General features: G+C 38.8%; 2 protein-coding genes across 2 annotated transcripts in view; both read right to left on the minus strand.

Annotated features, from left to right (window-relative positions):
* Window positions 1-577: 577 nt before the first annotated feature.
* On the minus strand, window positions 578-3,344 carry vmo1 (vitelline membrane outer layer 1 homolog (chicken)). Its single transcript, XM_015371877.1, has 4 exons — window positions 2,930-3,344; window positions 2,532-2,644; window positions 1,390-1,696; window positions 578-637 (listed from the first exon to the last, which is right to left on the minus strand). Exons 1-4 carry the CDS (start codon window positions 3,137-3,139, stop codon window positions 635-637), a joined length of 633 nt encoding a protein of 210 aa, XP_015227363.1. The 5' UTR covers window positions 3,140-3,344; the 3' UTR covers window positions 578-634.
* Window positions 3,345-6,188: 2,844 nt separating this feature from the next.
* Window positions 6,189-15,744, minus strand: part of LOC107082987 (rac GTPase-activating protein 1-like) — a 14,344-nt gene continuing 4,788 nt past the window's right edge. The window contains 13 exon segments of the mRNA XM_015371910.1: window positions 6,189-6,253; window positions 7,210-7,323; window positions 7,416-7,519; window positions 8,497-8,629; window positions 8,738-8,840; window positions 8,915-9,113; window positions 10,729-10,824; window positions 12,074-12,238; window positions 12,314-12,438; window positions 14,205-14,364; window positions 14,912-15,010; window positions 15,265-15,318; window positions 15,393-15,468. Coding sequence (XP_015227396.1) covers window positions 6,208-6,253; window positions 7,210-7,323; window positions 7,416-7,519; window positions 8,497-8,629; window positions 8,738-8,840; window positions 8,915-9,113; window positions 10,729-10,824; window positions 12,074-12,238; window positions 12,314-12,438; window positions 14,205-14,364; window positions 14,912-15,010; window positions 15,265-15,318; window positions 15,393-15,468 — 1,474 coding nt within the window. The 3' untranslated portion in view covers window positions 6,189-6,207.

Below are 15,744 nucleotides of genomic sequence, written 5' to 3' on the forward strand. Positions count from 1 at the left end.
CCACTAAGGGGCACTGCAGCTGTACGTCAAAGACCACAATCACTTTTCCTTGACTTGCAGAATCTTTGAAAAGTCATTACCTCATGGTTAGATAACATCCTCAACTTCTCCCCCCCGACCCTGTGCACACACTTTGTTAGCCGATTAACTCCTCACAGATTAATTAGCACCATTACCTCTGTGTTTTCCATTCGGTGTCTTATCATCCTCTGTCAGGCCTTAAATTGTAAATTAATTAACACCAACTCTCTTGTCATTTAGTAATTACCTCAGCAGCAGCAGCAGCAGAAGATCAGCAAAAGGCTTACATCAGCACCTACCGCTGCTTCTGACTTTACAGAGAACTCATTGGTTCACTGGACAGTTTGTGATAATACTGTCATACTGTTGACCTGGAGAAGAGCTTATTAGTTCACAATATTGTAGCCTGCTTTTTATCATTATGATCAATTAAAGAGGCTAGATCAGGATACTAATGTATTTTTCTACAATAGTATCATGTAAAAAAAAAAAGCAACAAAAAAAAACAAACAGATATTTTGGAAAATATGACACAAAAATAGCGACTAAAATTTTTCTTTATTAGTCTTGATCTTTGTGTTGAAGGTGTCGCAGGTGATCTGGAGTTAGCTGATCACTGGGAAATAGCAGAAATGCCCATTAGTATCACAAACAAATTACATTGGTTAAAAGTTAAACATTACATTTTGTGCATTAAATCAGAATGTAGAACACCCTGGTTTATTTTAACTCTGTCTATACTTACCAATTAAATCGTATTTGAGTTGTTTATCGGAATATTGGTCCAAATCCTTTTTTTTTTCAGTATTTTCTTTTTTTTCAGGCTCATTTCAGGGGTTTTCATGCACAAACAATACTTTTAAGATCTTGTCACAGCAGCTTAATTGGATTTATGTTCAGACTTTATTTAGATCAATCCAAAAACTTTTAAAGCCCACCTTTTTTTAAGGCTTTAAAAGTTTAAAACCTGCATGTTAATCTGGTAAAACTTCTGTGTTAGAATAAGCAAAAAAACATAAATAATTGGTTAGGGAGCATCCATATTTCACTGTGCTATTTTGCTAATGATGATTTGTGCACTTTTTTCTAAACTAATTTCCAACAAATAATAGCAATAAAGTGTGTTTAAAGTTTCCTTGGTGTCCTAATATTAGATCACCTTTATAGCTCTAACAAGGATCTTTGCAATAACACTTGTGGTACAATTATGAATAAATAAACATGTGAATGTGACCAAGGAATGAGTTCACATTCTTAAACTGGAAAACAATAGAAGTGCAATGACTCCAGTAAACCAGAAATAACCCTGGCAATTCTAAAATGTGCAGATGAGTTTTAGGGTTATGGGGCAGCCTCCTTTAAACACACCTGCTGAGATTTGTCACAGCAGAAGAACCGGACATCATTCAGAGAGGAGTCGTCCAGAGCCCACTGGTATTCTTCCATCTTGGTCTCTATGCCACAGATTCCTCCATTGGTGCAGTCCTCACTCCAGAAGCCGTACTCACCCCAGGTCATGCCGGGTGCCTCCAGCGTGGGGTTGCTGCTGCAGCGGAACTTGATATTGTTAACTGTCGTGTCATCTCCCAGTATACCCTGATGAGGCTCCACGCGGATCTGGAAGGATGTCAGCACCCCGCTGGGACAGTACTGAGGATGGGACCACTCACCAAAACTGGACAGAAAGTTATTAAATGGAGGAACTTACATTTAGAAAAGCAAGTCCAAATTTTAAGAAATGTGTAATTTTATAAATCCCTAAACATTTGGATCACCAGTCTCCTATTGATCTTTCTAAACAATAAACTATTTATCTTTAAAACCCCAACACTGGCTTTTTGAAATAAAAGTAAGCACAATAAAAATGGGCTAAATTAACCCAACATTTTTCACATCCAAAGACAAGAATTAGTTAAATGCATCTTCCATTTAGACAATCACATTGAATTTTTATCTGCATTTTCCAGTCACAGTTCTAAACATCTAAATCATGGCTATATTTAATCTTATTATCTAAAATTGTTCTCATTAAAAAAATCAAAACTTGATAGGCCTATATGAAGCAATCATATAAACTTGTTTTATTAATGTTGTTAACGGTTCTGTTCAAATTCAAGAAAGATTTCTTCCTAGCTGTTCTGGACCTTCAACCTTATATAGAAATGCATTTAGCAAACATTTCCTGCTTTTTGAAGTACAATAAATATTCTGACTCCATTTCTCAATCACTCACTTATATACAGACCTGATGAACGACCACTGAAACTTTTTAGTCCCTTGCTTTGTAGTTCTTGTGGTCCTTGCTTCAAAGAGCTTTTTTACTTATCAAATTAAAGTGTTTTATCAAATATGGTTGATAATATAATTATTAAAATATAATATAATAATGCTGGAGTTCCTTTTCCATTTATATTATAAATAAAATGTGCTTCTTTTGGTTTCATTATGCCACTTTCATTTTTGTGCCCTGGTCACATTAAATCAAGTAGAGTTCTAAAGAAATTGCTCACTGTCCAGTGTGGGACTCTACGTAGTACAAGAAGCTGCGGCTCTCATCTTGGGAGCAGATGAGGCGGATCCCGTTCAGAGCAGTGTCATCTCCCCCGTACTGGTTGCTCTCCACCTGTGGAAACAGAAACCAGTTCCCAGAAAGAGGAACAGTGTATCCATGGTATTTGGTCGCAGCTGAAGAAATTATGTTTAGGTCAAAGCAGATTTTGGTTTGAATGAATATTTATGTTGTCTGGACACATTGGTTGTTGGTAAAAAGCTGAATTTTTCTTTTTCTGGAAGTACAAGGATCAATATCTTTTATAAAATGCTTGGTTTAGATTAAGCTGGACTTTCATATATTATATTGCCATTTTAATTTAATAATGAAAAAATCTTGTAAACGCTGTTTTGTTACCCTGACACTGAATCCAACAGCAAAAAAGTTGTCAGGACACATCTCTGGCCAGGTCCATTCTCCAAACTTCTCTCCATTGTTCACAGTCAGCACAGATCTGTACTGTCTGCTGTTAAAGGCCTTTCCTGCTCGCTCCAGAAAAACCTTCTCTTCACAGAACCCACAAGAGGCCACGACCAGCAGGACCGTGATGCTGAGCAGACTTGCCATGCCGACAGCAGAGAAGTCTGTGTTTTCACTCTGAAAGGCTAAATAACATAACAGCTAAAGGTTCAGACTGAAAGCTCTTAAAGGTTCCCTGTTGATTCTGGTATCAGCATGAATCATTTACAGAGAGACATTACAGAACAGTGTGGGAATAAACAGCTGGTGGTGAAGAAAGAGAAGACACGGGGACTCTATTATCCACCCTTCAGTTATATTTTACAGCTCAGCAGTGAATCTTAACACCAACAAAGAAACAAGGAAAACCACCTCCAGGGCTCCTTGACTTGCAGGCTGCACAAAACTTTGAGTTAACTTGTGAAACTGAAAATAAGAAAAAGAAATAAAGAATGATATGAAAATATCAAATTACATTTGGTTAGATGTTAAGCATCTGACTAATGAGTTATTCTGCTGCAGGTTTTTTAAAACATGCTCAGATGTTCAAACATTTCAAAGGTTTGGGAAAGGATTCAATCAGATTGCTTCCTTGTTGGATCCTAACAGTACTCTTGGTTTCCTTTACATGTTCTTCGTTGAGAACTTTCTTTTTTTAAATGACAAACTGACAACAGGATGGGGCATCAGGGAGCATTGTTTTCTAAAGGTCCTCAGCTTCCATCAATGGACTTTCTGAAAAGTCTCCCCTTAATATTGTGTTTGGGAGGAAGTGGCTTCTCTACTACACTGTATCCAGACACACACACCTACTGCTGCTAATGAACAGCTGGCTCTGCACTGGTGGCAGCATGATACTGGAGATGTCCTCAGGAGTAGATTGCACTGATCTTTTTTTTTTAGCTCCTTGCAAGCTTCTTTACAAAAAACCCTCTCATTTTGTAAATTTCTTAACCTAGAAAATAATCACGGCTACATGCTTTTCTTTGGGGTACCCATCAATGACTCAGGAAAGACATGTTATATGCTCAGAATGCAGACCCAGAATTCAGGCAAAACAGACAGCTAAATATTTAAAGGCGCTTATTTTAATACAAGAGCGGGCTGTGGATCCGCAATTTTAGCGACTAGGGCGTCTATGACTGGAGCTCTGTTGGTGAGAAACACAGATTAGTGACTGCGATATCAGACGGAGGAGGATTATGTACACAAAAGTCACTAGCCTGGTTTAACAGTTCAGTTCAACATCTAAAGAACGTGGATGGTTCTAGGTGGTCAGCTGAACAGAAGCAGTAGGTGCTGCCAGAGAGTTCCAGACGTGGAAGGCTGCAGAGCTGACAGGAGACCGTAGACAGGCAGGCAAAACTAACAAGACAGGGGGAAGCAGGCTCAGACGTCCAAAAGCAAAAAAGAGGTCAGGATCAGATAATCTCTTTATCAAAAGCTCAAAAATAATCTGCCACTGTTGACTGGGAAACAGGGAGCTTAAATTGGAAACCGGAACAGGTGGATTTGATGAGGAACAGGACATAGCTAGACAAGTGAAGGAAACGAGCAATCAAGCCAGCCATCAGCACTAAAATCATGACAAAACATAATTCTAAGGAAATCTGGAATTTCGTTATCATTCCTCTACAGAAAGTCCAAATCCATTTTAACAGCACACATTTTTACCAGTATGACTTGTAAGTAAATAAGTACATTGATCTTAATTCTAATGTTATTTCAGTCTGCTTCTATAAACTTTAGAATTAAATAACAAAGAAGTCGAAGAAAACACGCAGGCTGCATCTTTCCCTGAACATCAAGTTGTGCTTAAAAGTTTCCATTCCCTCCCATTAAAGAAAATGATAACACATTAGTAATTCAAAGAACACACAACTAAAAATGTTATGATAAATCAAAATGTACTAAATTATAAGTGAGTAAAATGTAGATTGTGATATATATATATATATATATATATTAATAATTCTAAAAAATTAACTCTGATACAAATTAAAATACCTTGCTCATGAACCTTGAACCACCATACCTGTCAACAGATGCAGAAGTCTGAATGTCCCCTGAACATTACAGAGAACACCTGTTACTCAATAAAATTGTAGATCAGGATCATCTTTAAGTTTGTTTGGTTCTTTTAATATATATATATATATATATATATATATATATATATATATATATGTATATATATTTAGATAAACTCTACTCTACTGGCATGGTCATCAAGAGGGGTGACTACTGCAGGTTAATAAGTTATTGCAACCTGCTAATTTTCCTTGAAGGCTAATCTTTTTAACCATTATAAATAAACTGAAATTGACTGCATTGCTTCATGTCTATGCTCCGTTTTTGTGCAAAAATACAAGTTGAAACATTCAAAAGCTGGATATGATCCAACATAACCTGCAATCATCTATGCAATGTTTTCATTTAAAGCTTTGTTGACATAAATGATAAAGCAGGAACCATGTCTTGTTCCAGTAAAGTTACCCGCAAAAACATCAGCTTGTCACTTTCTCACAAGCCAGATTATACAATCTGTAGGTCACAGCGAACATTGAGGTGAAGGCTTTTTTATAGATAAAAACAAAAAGCAAGCTTTGCCTATGATTAGTGCATTGTGGAGTTTAAGCTCTTTATTTCTTTGTTAAATTCAATTAAAATTCAATTAATGCAAAAGTTTAGGAATAAAGATTTAACAAATCCAATATATATATATATATATATTCCATTTCGCTTAATTAGATGTAGAAAAAAGTCAATAGAAAGCCTACTAAGGCAGGTTACACGCTGAGGAAGGTTTGATAGGCACCAACAAAGCCTTAGTGTTATATTTCATCAAGATGGTTTTCTGAAAGAAGAGCAGTTTCATGTTAGCGCTGCATACCATTAAAGAATCCCTAAGGGCAGCATCAATTTCTGAACTGTTCCAATCAGTGATGCTGAGGTTAGCCTCCCAAACAGAAGCTGAAACCTCTGTAAATATCTCCAAGAAACCATAAGGCTGCGATGAAGAAAACCAAATAATCTGCAAAATGCACTTTTATTTCACATACACTTTATCTATAATTATTTATTTTATTTAACAGAAAATTCATTGCATAAAAAAAAAAAAAAAATCCAAATAGCAGATGTGGAGCTGAAGGATCGGGTCGGAGCTTCAATGTTGGTTAGTTGGGTGAAGTAAAGAATCTACTTCCTAGTGTCTGTCCATCTCTGAAATGAAACCAAACAAAGTCAATGAGAACACTGAAAGAACCCTTCAGATCTAAACATCTTAAAATATATCAACCAACAAGCAAACCGATGGTTTGGGGGTTTTCCAATATCTTGTGGCCATTATACAAATTTTTATTTTTATTTATAGTTTTCTTTTTGTTAATAGATTCAACTTTAGATGTTTGACCCAGTAACTTTACGTGTAGCTGAGTAAGATTTGACTACGAGTATCAATACATTTACTCAAGTAGTACTGTTGAGTATTCCATCGACCACTGCTCATTTCCCACCTTAGTCCTAAACCTAACACCCACCCCAAGAAGGGATATTCTCCTCATGGGGAGCAATCATTGGTCACCACAAGTACCTTTAAGTCCCCAAAATGTAGCATATTTATGGGAAATTGACCACGCAATGTTGCAAAAACATGGCCACACATGCAAACAGCTACCACTCCCACAAAATTGCTTCTTTGAGTTTATTAAGCTGCTTCGGTCAAGCACAAAACATAGGTACAGACAAACATGGAGGCTGAGTGTTCCTGCTGCTCTGGGACAGGCAGTGGTTCCATCACTTTGACCTAGAAACCGTAACATGATTCAAACCTCAACCTGCCGATATAGCTTCACTTTGGGCTGCCTACATCTGCAGGCAGGCCACTTTCTCTGCAAGCTGTCAGCACTGTTTGTTTGGATGCTGAAGGTGGAAAGAAACTCAGGAGTTTCTGTCTGGGATCTGTTGTGTGTCTTTGTTAGATAAAGGTCTCTTTCTAGGGACAGAGCGGGTATAATCCATCTACAGCCGCAGTCTATTCCGTGCTAATTGAGATATATGACAAACTGTGCAGTGACATGTATATTTAGTTGTACAAATTTATAGTATATTCATGCATCACACATTTTAGAATTTCAGATTGTTTTGTACATGAGGCCTGTGGACTACTGAGGTCTTACTTGCTGCTGGAGGCGTTCCCCATGTGTTTGATTCTTCCACGCAGAGATCCAGGACTCGTGATTTTGTTTAAGTTGTTTATTTCTGGAGAGGTCAGTGGCTGAAAGAAACGACCTGTAAGGAATCAGATTAGAGCTTCAACTGGATGGTAACAACTGGAGCAAAAAAGACAATTAGTGACATGTTAAACCAACTGAACTCAACAGATCAAGTGATCTTACTGGAAGAGGATGCAGATGGGTTCTGGTCCGCTTCCATGGTGAGGATTTTTCTCCAGTAATCCTCGGGAAGGGATAGTAGGAAGCAGACAACCTGAGGACATTATCAATCATATGATCCAGTCTCACTAATGCTACAATCACAATGAACACCATTTGAGCAGCAAAGATGCTCCTGCGGCTTCAATTTTGATGCTTGTACTTATTAAGGTCAGACGTGCCTCAAAAGAATCTTCGATGCTCTGGAAGCGTGGCCACTAAAGTGTGTCCAGATGCATTTGATGCTTCTGTTGCTCTTGTGTTCAATGGAAGACAGGGGCTTTGCTATATTTGCTGTGATCAGCAGGTAAAAAGTAGTTTATATATGTTTTTAAGTGAGAAAGTCTACCTCAAAACTTCATCTTTGTAGTAAGTTCATCAAAATTATGATCCTGCCTTAAAATATTATTTCTCTGTCGGAGCCACACAGACCCCAACATCCCAGCGGTGCGCTGTCACTGGGAATCCCTAGCAGCAGCTGCCTCAGGCCAGGTCGCCTCTTAGGGGTTCCCCCCTATTGTTGGTGGCGAATGGAAGTAGATGTTAGCGTTTTTCAGGGATGTAGTAAAAACTGCAGGCACCAGAATAATAAAAGCAATTATATTTTGACAGGAGTTTCAACATTTTAAGTTAATCTAAGCATTAAAAAAAACATTTCAATGGTGTGATCATAGCTCTCTGCATCTGCCGCACGTCCCAATGCCAGCTTCTAGATCAGCTTCTCTGATTAGTTGTTCTGGTGCGTCTAGCAGCAAAAGTTAAATTTTTCCAACTCCAATGTTTGCTGCTTGTAAAGCGCGACTCTCGCCTAAGCTGCTCAGAATCACGGGGCGCAGCTTCAGCTGCTCTGATGACATTAAGATGCACTGCTCCTGCTGGTCGAGATGCTCTGCATGATATTTTTAATGCGTTTGATGTGCATCAGCCATAAAATTTAATTGTAAACCAGATGCTTCTGCTGCTCAAATCATGTGCGGTGTGAACATAGCCTGAGGGAACAGGCTCAAAACCAAGACTAATAGCAAAACAGACCTTTGGCTGGACGGCAGAATCTCTCAAAATGGTTGATGGAGATGGTTCAGGCATGCTGTGACCCACAATGGCAGGTCCAAACACTCTGCCTATGTTTTTTTTGTCCATCTGACAGTGAGGACTCCTCATCACCCTGATATGCAAGAACAGGATGGTTCAGTACATTTTAAATGACAGCAGCCTGATGAAGCTGAGTCCCAGATTCTGTCTTTAGAACCTCACATCAGCTGATGGTTCTTACTTGTGTAGGTGAATCATGATGAAAGCCAGGGTGTCTCTATTGACCTTTGGTAGCTCTGATATGGCCCGATACAGGACAGCAGAACCATTGTCCTCATCCATTTCTAGAGGACAAACAATTTCTTTCACTTGATCACTGAAGCCAATTAAGCCACAAGGAGGGACATTGTTCTACTACCTGAAGCTTCCATGAAGGTCTGATGTAGCCTGAAGGTGATTAATGGTTCCTTCAGTCTCCTCAAGAAGTCCTTCAAGAGCCCACATACTACATGGATGTCGTGGACTTTATGAAGCATTAGAGATGGTTTCCCCCGACGGATCTGCTCTCTAAGATCCCTCAAAGGACGTTCCCCTCCAGGAACCCGATACAGACCTTTCTAAGGATGGACATTATAGACAAACAGGCAGAAAAAAATAGCTAAGGTACTTCTATGGTGGATCAGGGTTGCCAGAGTAAAAGAACACACTGCACAAATTGGAAACCTTAATAAGTAATTTTCTGTTAAAATAAGTGTATTTTTATTAAATTGAGGAGGTAAGTGAGACACTTTGCCAATGTACCAAGACAATTTATATTTCAAATAAGAAAAAAACTATTGCATTGTCTTATTTCAGGTTAATGTTATCTAATCATTATTTTAGGAGCAAATATACTCATTTCATTGGCAAAACATCTTATTTACCCTCTTATTTACCTTCCAAATTAAGGAGAGATGAACAGTTCCTATCCCTCAACTACTGTGCTATCAACATTAAGAACACTATACCGAGTAGGAAAGAATTTAGAAAGCCTTCAGGTTCAATATCATTATGTAGCTGACACACTTATGAGTTCAATTTGCTGAATTGGGACTGCAACCTTTTGGAGAAGAGAGACCAAAATCGAATGGTACACAAATGTTACAAATGGCTGAAGCGCTCTCATATAAGACGGGCGAGACTCTGGAAAACAGGATTGCTGTGGCAGATTATAGACTATGACTCAGGTCAGAGAATGAAGGCCCTTTGGGAGAGAGATTTGGGTTTCCTTTTTAATGCAGATTGCTGGGCTTTACAATACAGTTCTACCTGGTACATGTGTAATGGAGGTCTGTGTGTGTGGTCTGAAAAGAAAGGCAGTAATATCAAATATCACAAAAATGCTTGGCACATTATTCAAAAATTAAATCAATAAACATTCAAAATAAGCAGCCATATTATTTCTAAGTTTAAACAGTAATATCACCAACTTATGTGGAAACTAATACTTCAACATAATGGCAAAGATGCCGTACTACACAATACCATGTTCATTACTCAAGTGAAACATTGATTAAAAAACCCCCCAGTGAATAAACAACTACATTAAATAATTAAAACACTTCTCATACTAATAAAAAGGTAAAATATACTGAATTTCAACACTGGCATTTCAGCCAATATACAATCAAATTATTGCATGCCTCAGAATTTAACTGCAGCACCAGCAATTTAAGGCAGATCTAAAATAATATCCTGGAATCATAAACAAATGATGCAAGTAAAGTAAATGGAAAACAATTCCTCAAGAACGCACACATGGGTAGTGAAACATAGTCTGTGCAACACCAGCACCACCCAGCCTGCTTACTAGAAGTTCTGAACTGCTGCTTTTTGTTTGGCTGAACACCTCCAGACAAGTTCAGTTGGCATTAATAAGCAAGCCAATAGGTGGTGCTGCTGAACCTCGACCCTGAGGGCTTTCTCACTCTTATAAACCCTAAAACATTTGAAAGCACAGAAAGCATCTTGGGTAAACTTATAGCTTCTAGCAGAAGCTAGGAATGTCAGAACATCCATATGTACATGAATTGATTCAAGGAATCATACTGCTTCCTGGTAACTAGCTATTTCCTAACTTCATATAGCATTTATTAGGGCGACTGTGGACACACTTCCTCAGTGGCTTAAGTGTCCTAACAGATTTGAGGTATTGGGATTGAGCCCAAATCTGGCGGGAAGGGTTAGTCTCACCTCTTGCAAGCCCCTTCTCTCAATCTCAGCCACGCAGTCTACGATGAGCTGAGGAATTTTGGGATGAGTCAATGGAGCAAAAGCCTCCAAGGAGTCCTAAACAGAGCAGAACATCGAACAGTCAGAGCTACAATCCTATTAGTTGGTTATGCTTGTGTTCTGATGCTGTTCCTCAGTCCAAGCCAGTGGCAGCTGGTGGAGTTTCCTCCAGGGAGGGCTATGAACTCAAAATAGATCTATACAAAAAACCAATCAAACGTATATTAAGTTATGGACCAGTATACTATTATGAATACCAACAACAAAAAACATTATAAAAAGAACTTTATAAAGTCAAAAACATAATTTCATGTACAGGTTTAATTTTTGTAAATAAAACTTGCCCTTCTGAGGCTTTTTGAAGGCAAATCTGTGTTTCGCATGCTCCAATATGGTGTCAAACCTAAAAAAACAGTAATGTACCGGTTTAATAATGGAGAAGCCAGCTTTATATTTTTTTAACTTATAAAATTCTCTTCTCAAATGTTTTCTTCTAACCCAGTTGTGTGCAATGGTCTTGATAGACCAAATATATGAACTTGTAGAAAAAAATTTACAGATTTATAAACCATTTTAGCCTTGATAAAAGTAGGCTACTTACTGGCGTCTTTGAGTTTAACTTTCTTCAGGCCTGGGATGAATAAAAAATTCCCTCTTCATAGTATGCTAGTCAGGGCAGATGCCGTTTTTGCCTCCAATAGAAAATTAGGTGACTCTTCATTGTCGATTGTTTTATTCAACCCTTATAAATGTTACATGTTTTTTCTAACGGTTTTTGTTTTCAGCTTCTAATCTAATAAGAATTGATATTGTACAGCTATTTTATTATTAGTAAGCAGTTACAGCAAAACTTGGTAGAAGAAAACGAGCGCATCCTTTCTGAGGCTGTCATTCTATTGGCTGGAAAGGTCGCTAGGTGACGATCTGACTCAAGTCTGAGAGCGAAAAAAACCCCACAAGCGAGTGCATCTCTGACTCCAGCCGAGACTGGTTTGCACGCGAGGAGAAGGAAGTAAATGAGAGGAGAAAATATCAGTGCAACGAGCATTAGATCTGGCTGCAGAAACAAAGACTTGATGGAGAAGAGAAGTTTTGAATGTTAGCATTACAAGTTTCGAGTGCAAGCATAGGACATCCTGCTGTAAAATAAATGTATGCTCTTGGTGTTTGGCAGGAATAATCTTCCATAGATTTCCCTAAGGTAAAACCAGGATCCTATCCCTTTCAGCCCAACAGGGACCTGGAGGTGAATTTGTTTCGTACATCTTACTAATGGTGTTTTAACAGTCAGACAAGCAAGAGGTACCATCTGAGCTCCACTTCCTATCCGAGCACTGGGGGATGAGCAGCCGTTTGGGAACTTCTGTTTGCATTCTGAATGAGCTACCAGCTGACAGTTCCTACACTTTACAGCCATTTTTCCAAAACGAATCCTCTTTCCACATGGAGCGCAGGTCTCTGGCCGGATCACCTGAAAGGACACCATCAGTTACTCAAAGAACATTAGATCCAGGGTCTCAAATTGGATCTGGTAAGAGCCGTGTACCGTTTTAGACACAAATACATGTCTTAAAGTATTCTGAGGTTCAACGGTGGGAAAGTCTCTTTCCTCCAGAGGAGCTTCAAGTTCCACCAACATGTCGTTGTTGGAACTCCAAAAAGAGGTTTGGTCTGAGGAGATGAGTAAAGGTTCAGTTGGACAAAAGCTGCTTTCCATCACTATTAAGAAACATATATGGTTAAGTCTGAAGCTCGTCTTCATTATTCTTCAATGCCTGTTTTGCAGATTCCATTTGGCTGCTGCAATACTGATGCGTTTCAGACATGCACTTCATGCCCCCAGACTGCCCTGCTTTATAGATATTATACCAGACCTCAATGTTATTACTGTAAAAGAAAAAAAAAAAAATCAAAAAATCCTGGGGAAAAAAAAAAACCGCCATCCGGAAGGAAGTTTCAGCACTGCATAGGGGTTAGGTATCTAGGGCTTAGAATTGGCTGTTGCCCTGGGGTGGAGGTGGGTCTGGCACCGACGTGTCAGCAGTTATCGTCCAGCCTGCCTTTGCTGCTGGCTGGTCGGCTCAGACTGTAGCTGTGGGGCTCCCTGTGAGCTTTTTCAATCCAGTTTAAAATCTTCTATCTAAGTAGGTTGTTCAGACGAGTCGAGGTCATTTTCAGTGGTACAGGTTCAAGGCCAGAAAATACCAAAACCGATTTTGCGTCCTGTTCAACAGAAAATCGTGTCGGACAAGGCTGTGGTGTTCAGTGCTCATTGAAAGTCAATGGGGATGGTCACCCGACACAATTTTATGCAAGGGGGCTGCGTAGGTCCGACTGAGATAGATCCCAGGTCTATTTCAGTCAGACTATGGAGCAATTCAGTGGCAATTTCATGGGTCTGACAGGCAGAGAGAGAGAGACGCAGTTACAAAGGAAAACACATTGACATTAGGGGAAGTTACAAAATAAAATCTGTTCATCACACGGGGAAATAATCCGTTTTGGAGTCGCACAGATCTATAGCTATAGTAAGTTAGACAGACTCGTGCCAAAACAATGAATGATACATTAAAAAAAAATAATACTTTACCAATGACAGGAGTTTAGAAGAATGGAAAAGGATAAAGTAGTGATCCTCTTGAGTCTCGCAAAAACATTGAGGCACAGAAAACACAGTTTATCGATCTCAAAAAAAAAAAAAAAAAAAACTTAAAGAAGAGAAACAAATTATATAACGAAAAAAATTATCCTCTATAAGGTTCACAAAAACAAAATAGCGAGAGGCAGACAAAGCAGGTAAGCTAGGTGAATCTCTCACTCAACTCTATAAAAAAAACTAAGAAAAAAAAAAAAACAAGAAAGAAAAACTTGGATAAACTTCCCTGATCTCTATTTGAGAATCACCTCTCTGCCTCAGTCAACATATAAACTGTCCTCCGGCGTTTATTGCTGCGTTTTCTTTTCTTTAGATGTAGATCTCATTGTTTTTTAATATATGAACATTCTCCATCTGTTATAGTTTAAGGGGCTGCACAGACTCATTATGTTGGACTTTGCTTTAAAGAATGTGCTTTTAAAAAAATAACTTTTCATAATCTGTCCAAGTCAAATGTGGGAATTGTTTAAATGCATTATAGCACAGAGACAGAAGTGAAAAAAATCTGCGCAGATCTGCTCACCCTACATATTTGGAGCCTCTCTATGCTGTCATTTTGAAATGGAGAAAAAAAATCGGATCGGATATTAAAAAGTCGTATGCAACCAGTGTATTCTGGCCTGTACTGTGGTTCCACACTCCATGTTCTGCTATATAATAGAGTCTAAATGCAGTTTAACTCCCCCAACCCAGTATGAGTCAGGTTAAAATAGAGGTTCTGGTAGATAAGTCACTTCCTAAATGTCTAAAAATTTCACTCAGCTGTAATAAGAAAACTCACCTCCTCCTTCTCTTCCCCCTCCTCCTACTGAGACGGCACACTCCTGGGTGATTGATCGAACTGCTTTATCAGGGGTCTCCTGTGTAAATTCCAGAACCATGTGGATCTGTTGCCCTGCATCAGGAGTTGTCACGGATGCCTTCACAATGGTTTCCACCTCCTGAGAGGAACACAGGCCTCAGATCAGTCAGAACCAGCAGTTTCCTGCTTAATATTTCTAAATATGAATGGGAATTGCCTTCAGTTTTCCTAAAGTAATCTACAATCCATCCCATCTCCTGCTTCCCAGTTCCCTCATTTCTGTTGACATTTATTTATTTATACAATATTTTAAGATCGTTGTTTATCTCCTATGAATGCTTTGGTGAGGATTTTTGATTTTTAGCACCAAACCTCGCCATGTCTCCACTAGTCCAGCTGAGAACTTAACTTTGTTAGCATGGTATTTGGGTCGTCATTATCAGTTTGAATGGAAGCTCTGCAGACCATAATATTACCCATAACTTATTAATCTCTCTGCTCTTTCTTCTTTCCTTTCTATAGCATGTCTTAGAATCAGGACTAATCTATGATTTATTCTAAGATCATCATCCGTCCCAAGAGGTGACTCTGTTTGTTTTAACAAAAATGTAGTTTCTGGTCTTTTGGTGTCAATGTTCTAACTTTATTTAGAAAAAACAAAACAACCATTTAGGTGTTCTCCTTACCTTCTCAACAGTATTTCTGTCCAGAAGCTCAGCAGAGACATTTCCACTTCTGCTACGCTTCCCAACGGGGCCACCAATCACTGGGCCCATGGAAGACCGCTTCACAGAACCAACAAGAAGCAACAACATTAAAGACAAGAGGCTTAGAGAAGCCAAGTTCATTATACTGATCAATCAGGGATCTGGTAAGTTAACATCATAAGAAGACGGATTGAAGACCAGGGGGAAAGGACGCATCCTTTCAATCAAGTGAACACAGAAAAACTGATGCTAGAAAGGATCAGAAAGTGTTCTGTCCAATCCATGTGAAGAATATAATTACTGTTATCTCCAAAAACCCACTTTAGACTCACCCTACGCTCTCTGGCTCGAGACCTCAGAGGTTTGATCAGAGTTGTGTTCAAGTCCTGAAACATGAAGAGAAATGTCCCCTCACTAACTTAGATGGACTGTCCTGCCAATATAAAGGTGTGGATCTTACCACATCGTCATCAGTGCAATCGTAGCTAATGTCGGAGTGAGACAGGAAGGACGACTCGTCAATCACTGACAACCTGCTGGAAGGCGACATTTAAACTGATCAATGACGGCTGAGACAGATGGACATTTTCTAGGTTCTTGACTCTATTATCCTGGAACTCTGAGTTGGGCATTATATCCCATCCATGTTAGAGTGTTCTTTGTGGCATAAACAGTGGTTCTACTTCCTGTTCATGATGTATGAATTAGGCTTGTCCCGATCCGATCCACATTTTTATTAAAACTTACAGTAATACTTGCACCTTTAACTGTTTATAGTTTTACTGTTCACTGTGGAATTTCAGATTGCTATT

The sequence above is a fragment of the Cyprinodon variegatus genome, unplaced genomic scaffold (assembly GCF_000732505.1).
Source record: "Cyprinodon variegatus isolate N-32 unplaced genomic scaffold, C_variegatus-1.0 Scaffold66, whole genome shotgun sequence".
NCBI classification, from domain to species: domain Eukaryota; kingdom Metazoa; phylum Chordata; class Actinopteri; order Cyprinodontiformes; family Cyprinodontidae; genus Cyprinodon; species Cyprinodon variegatus.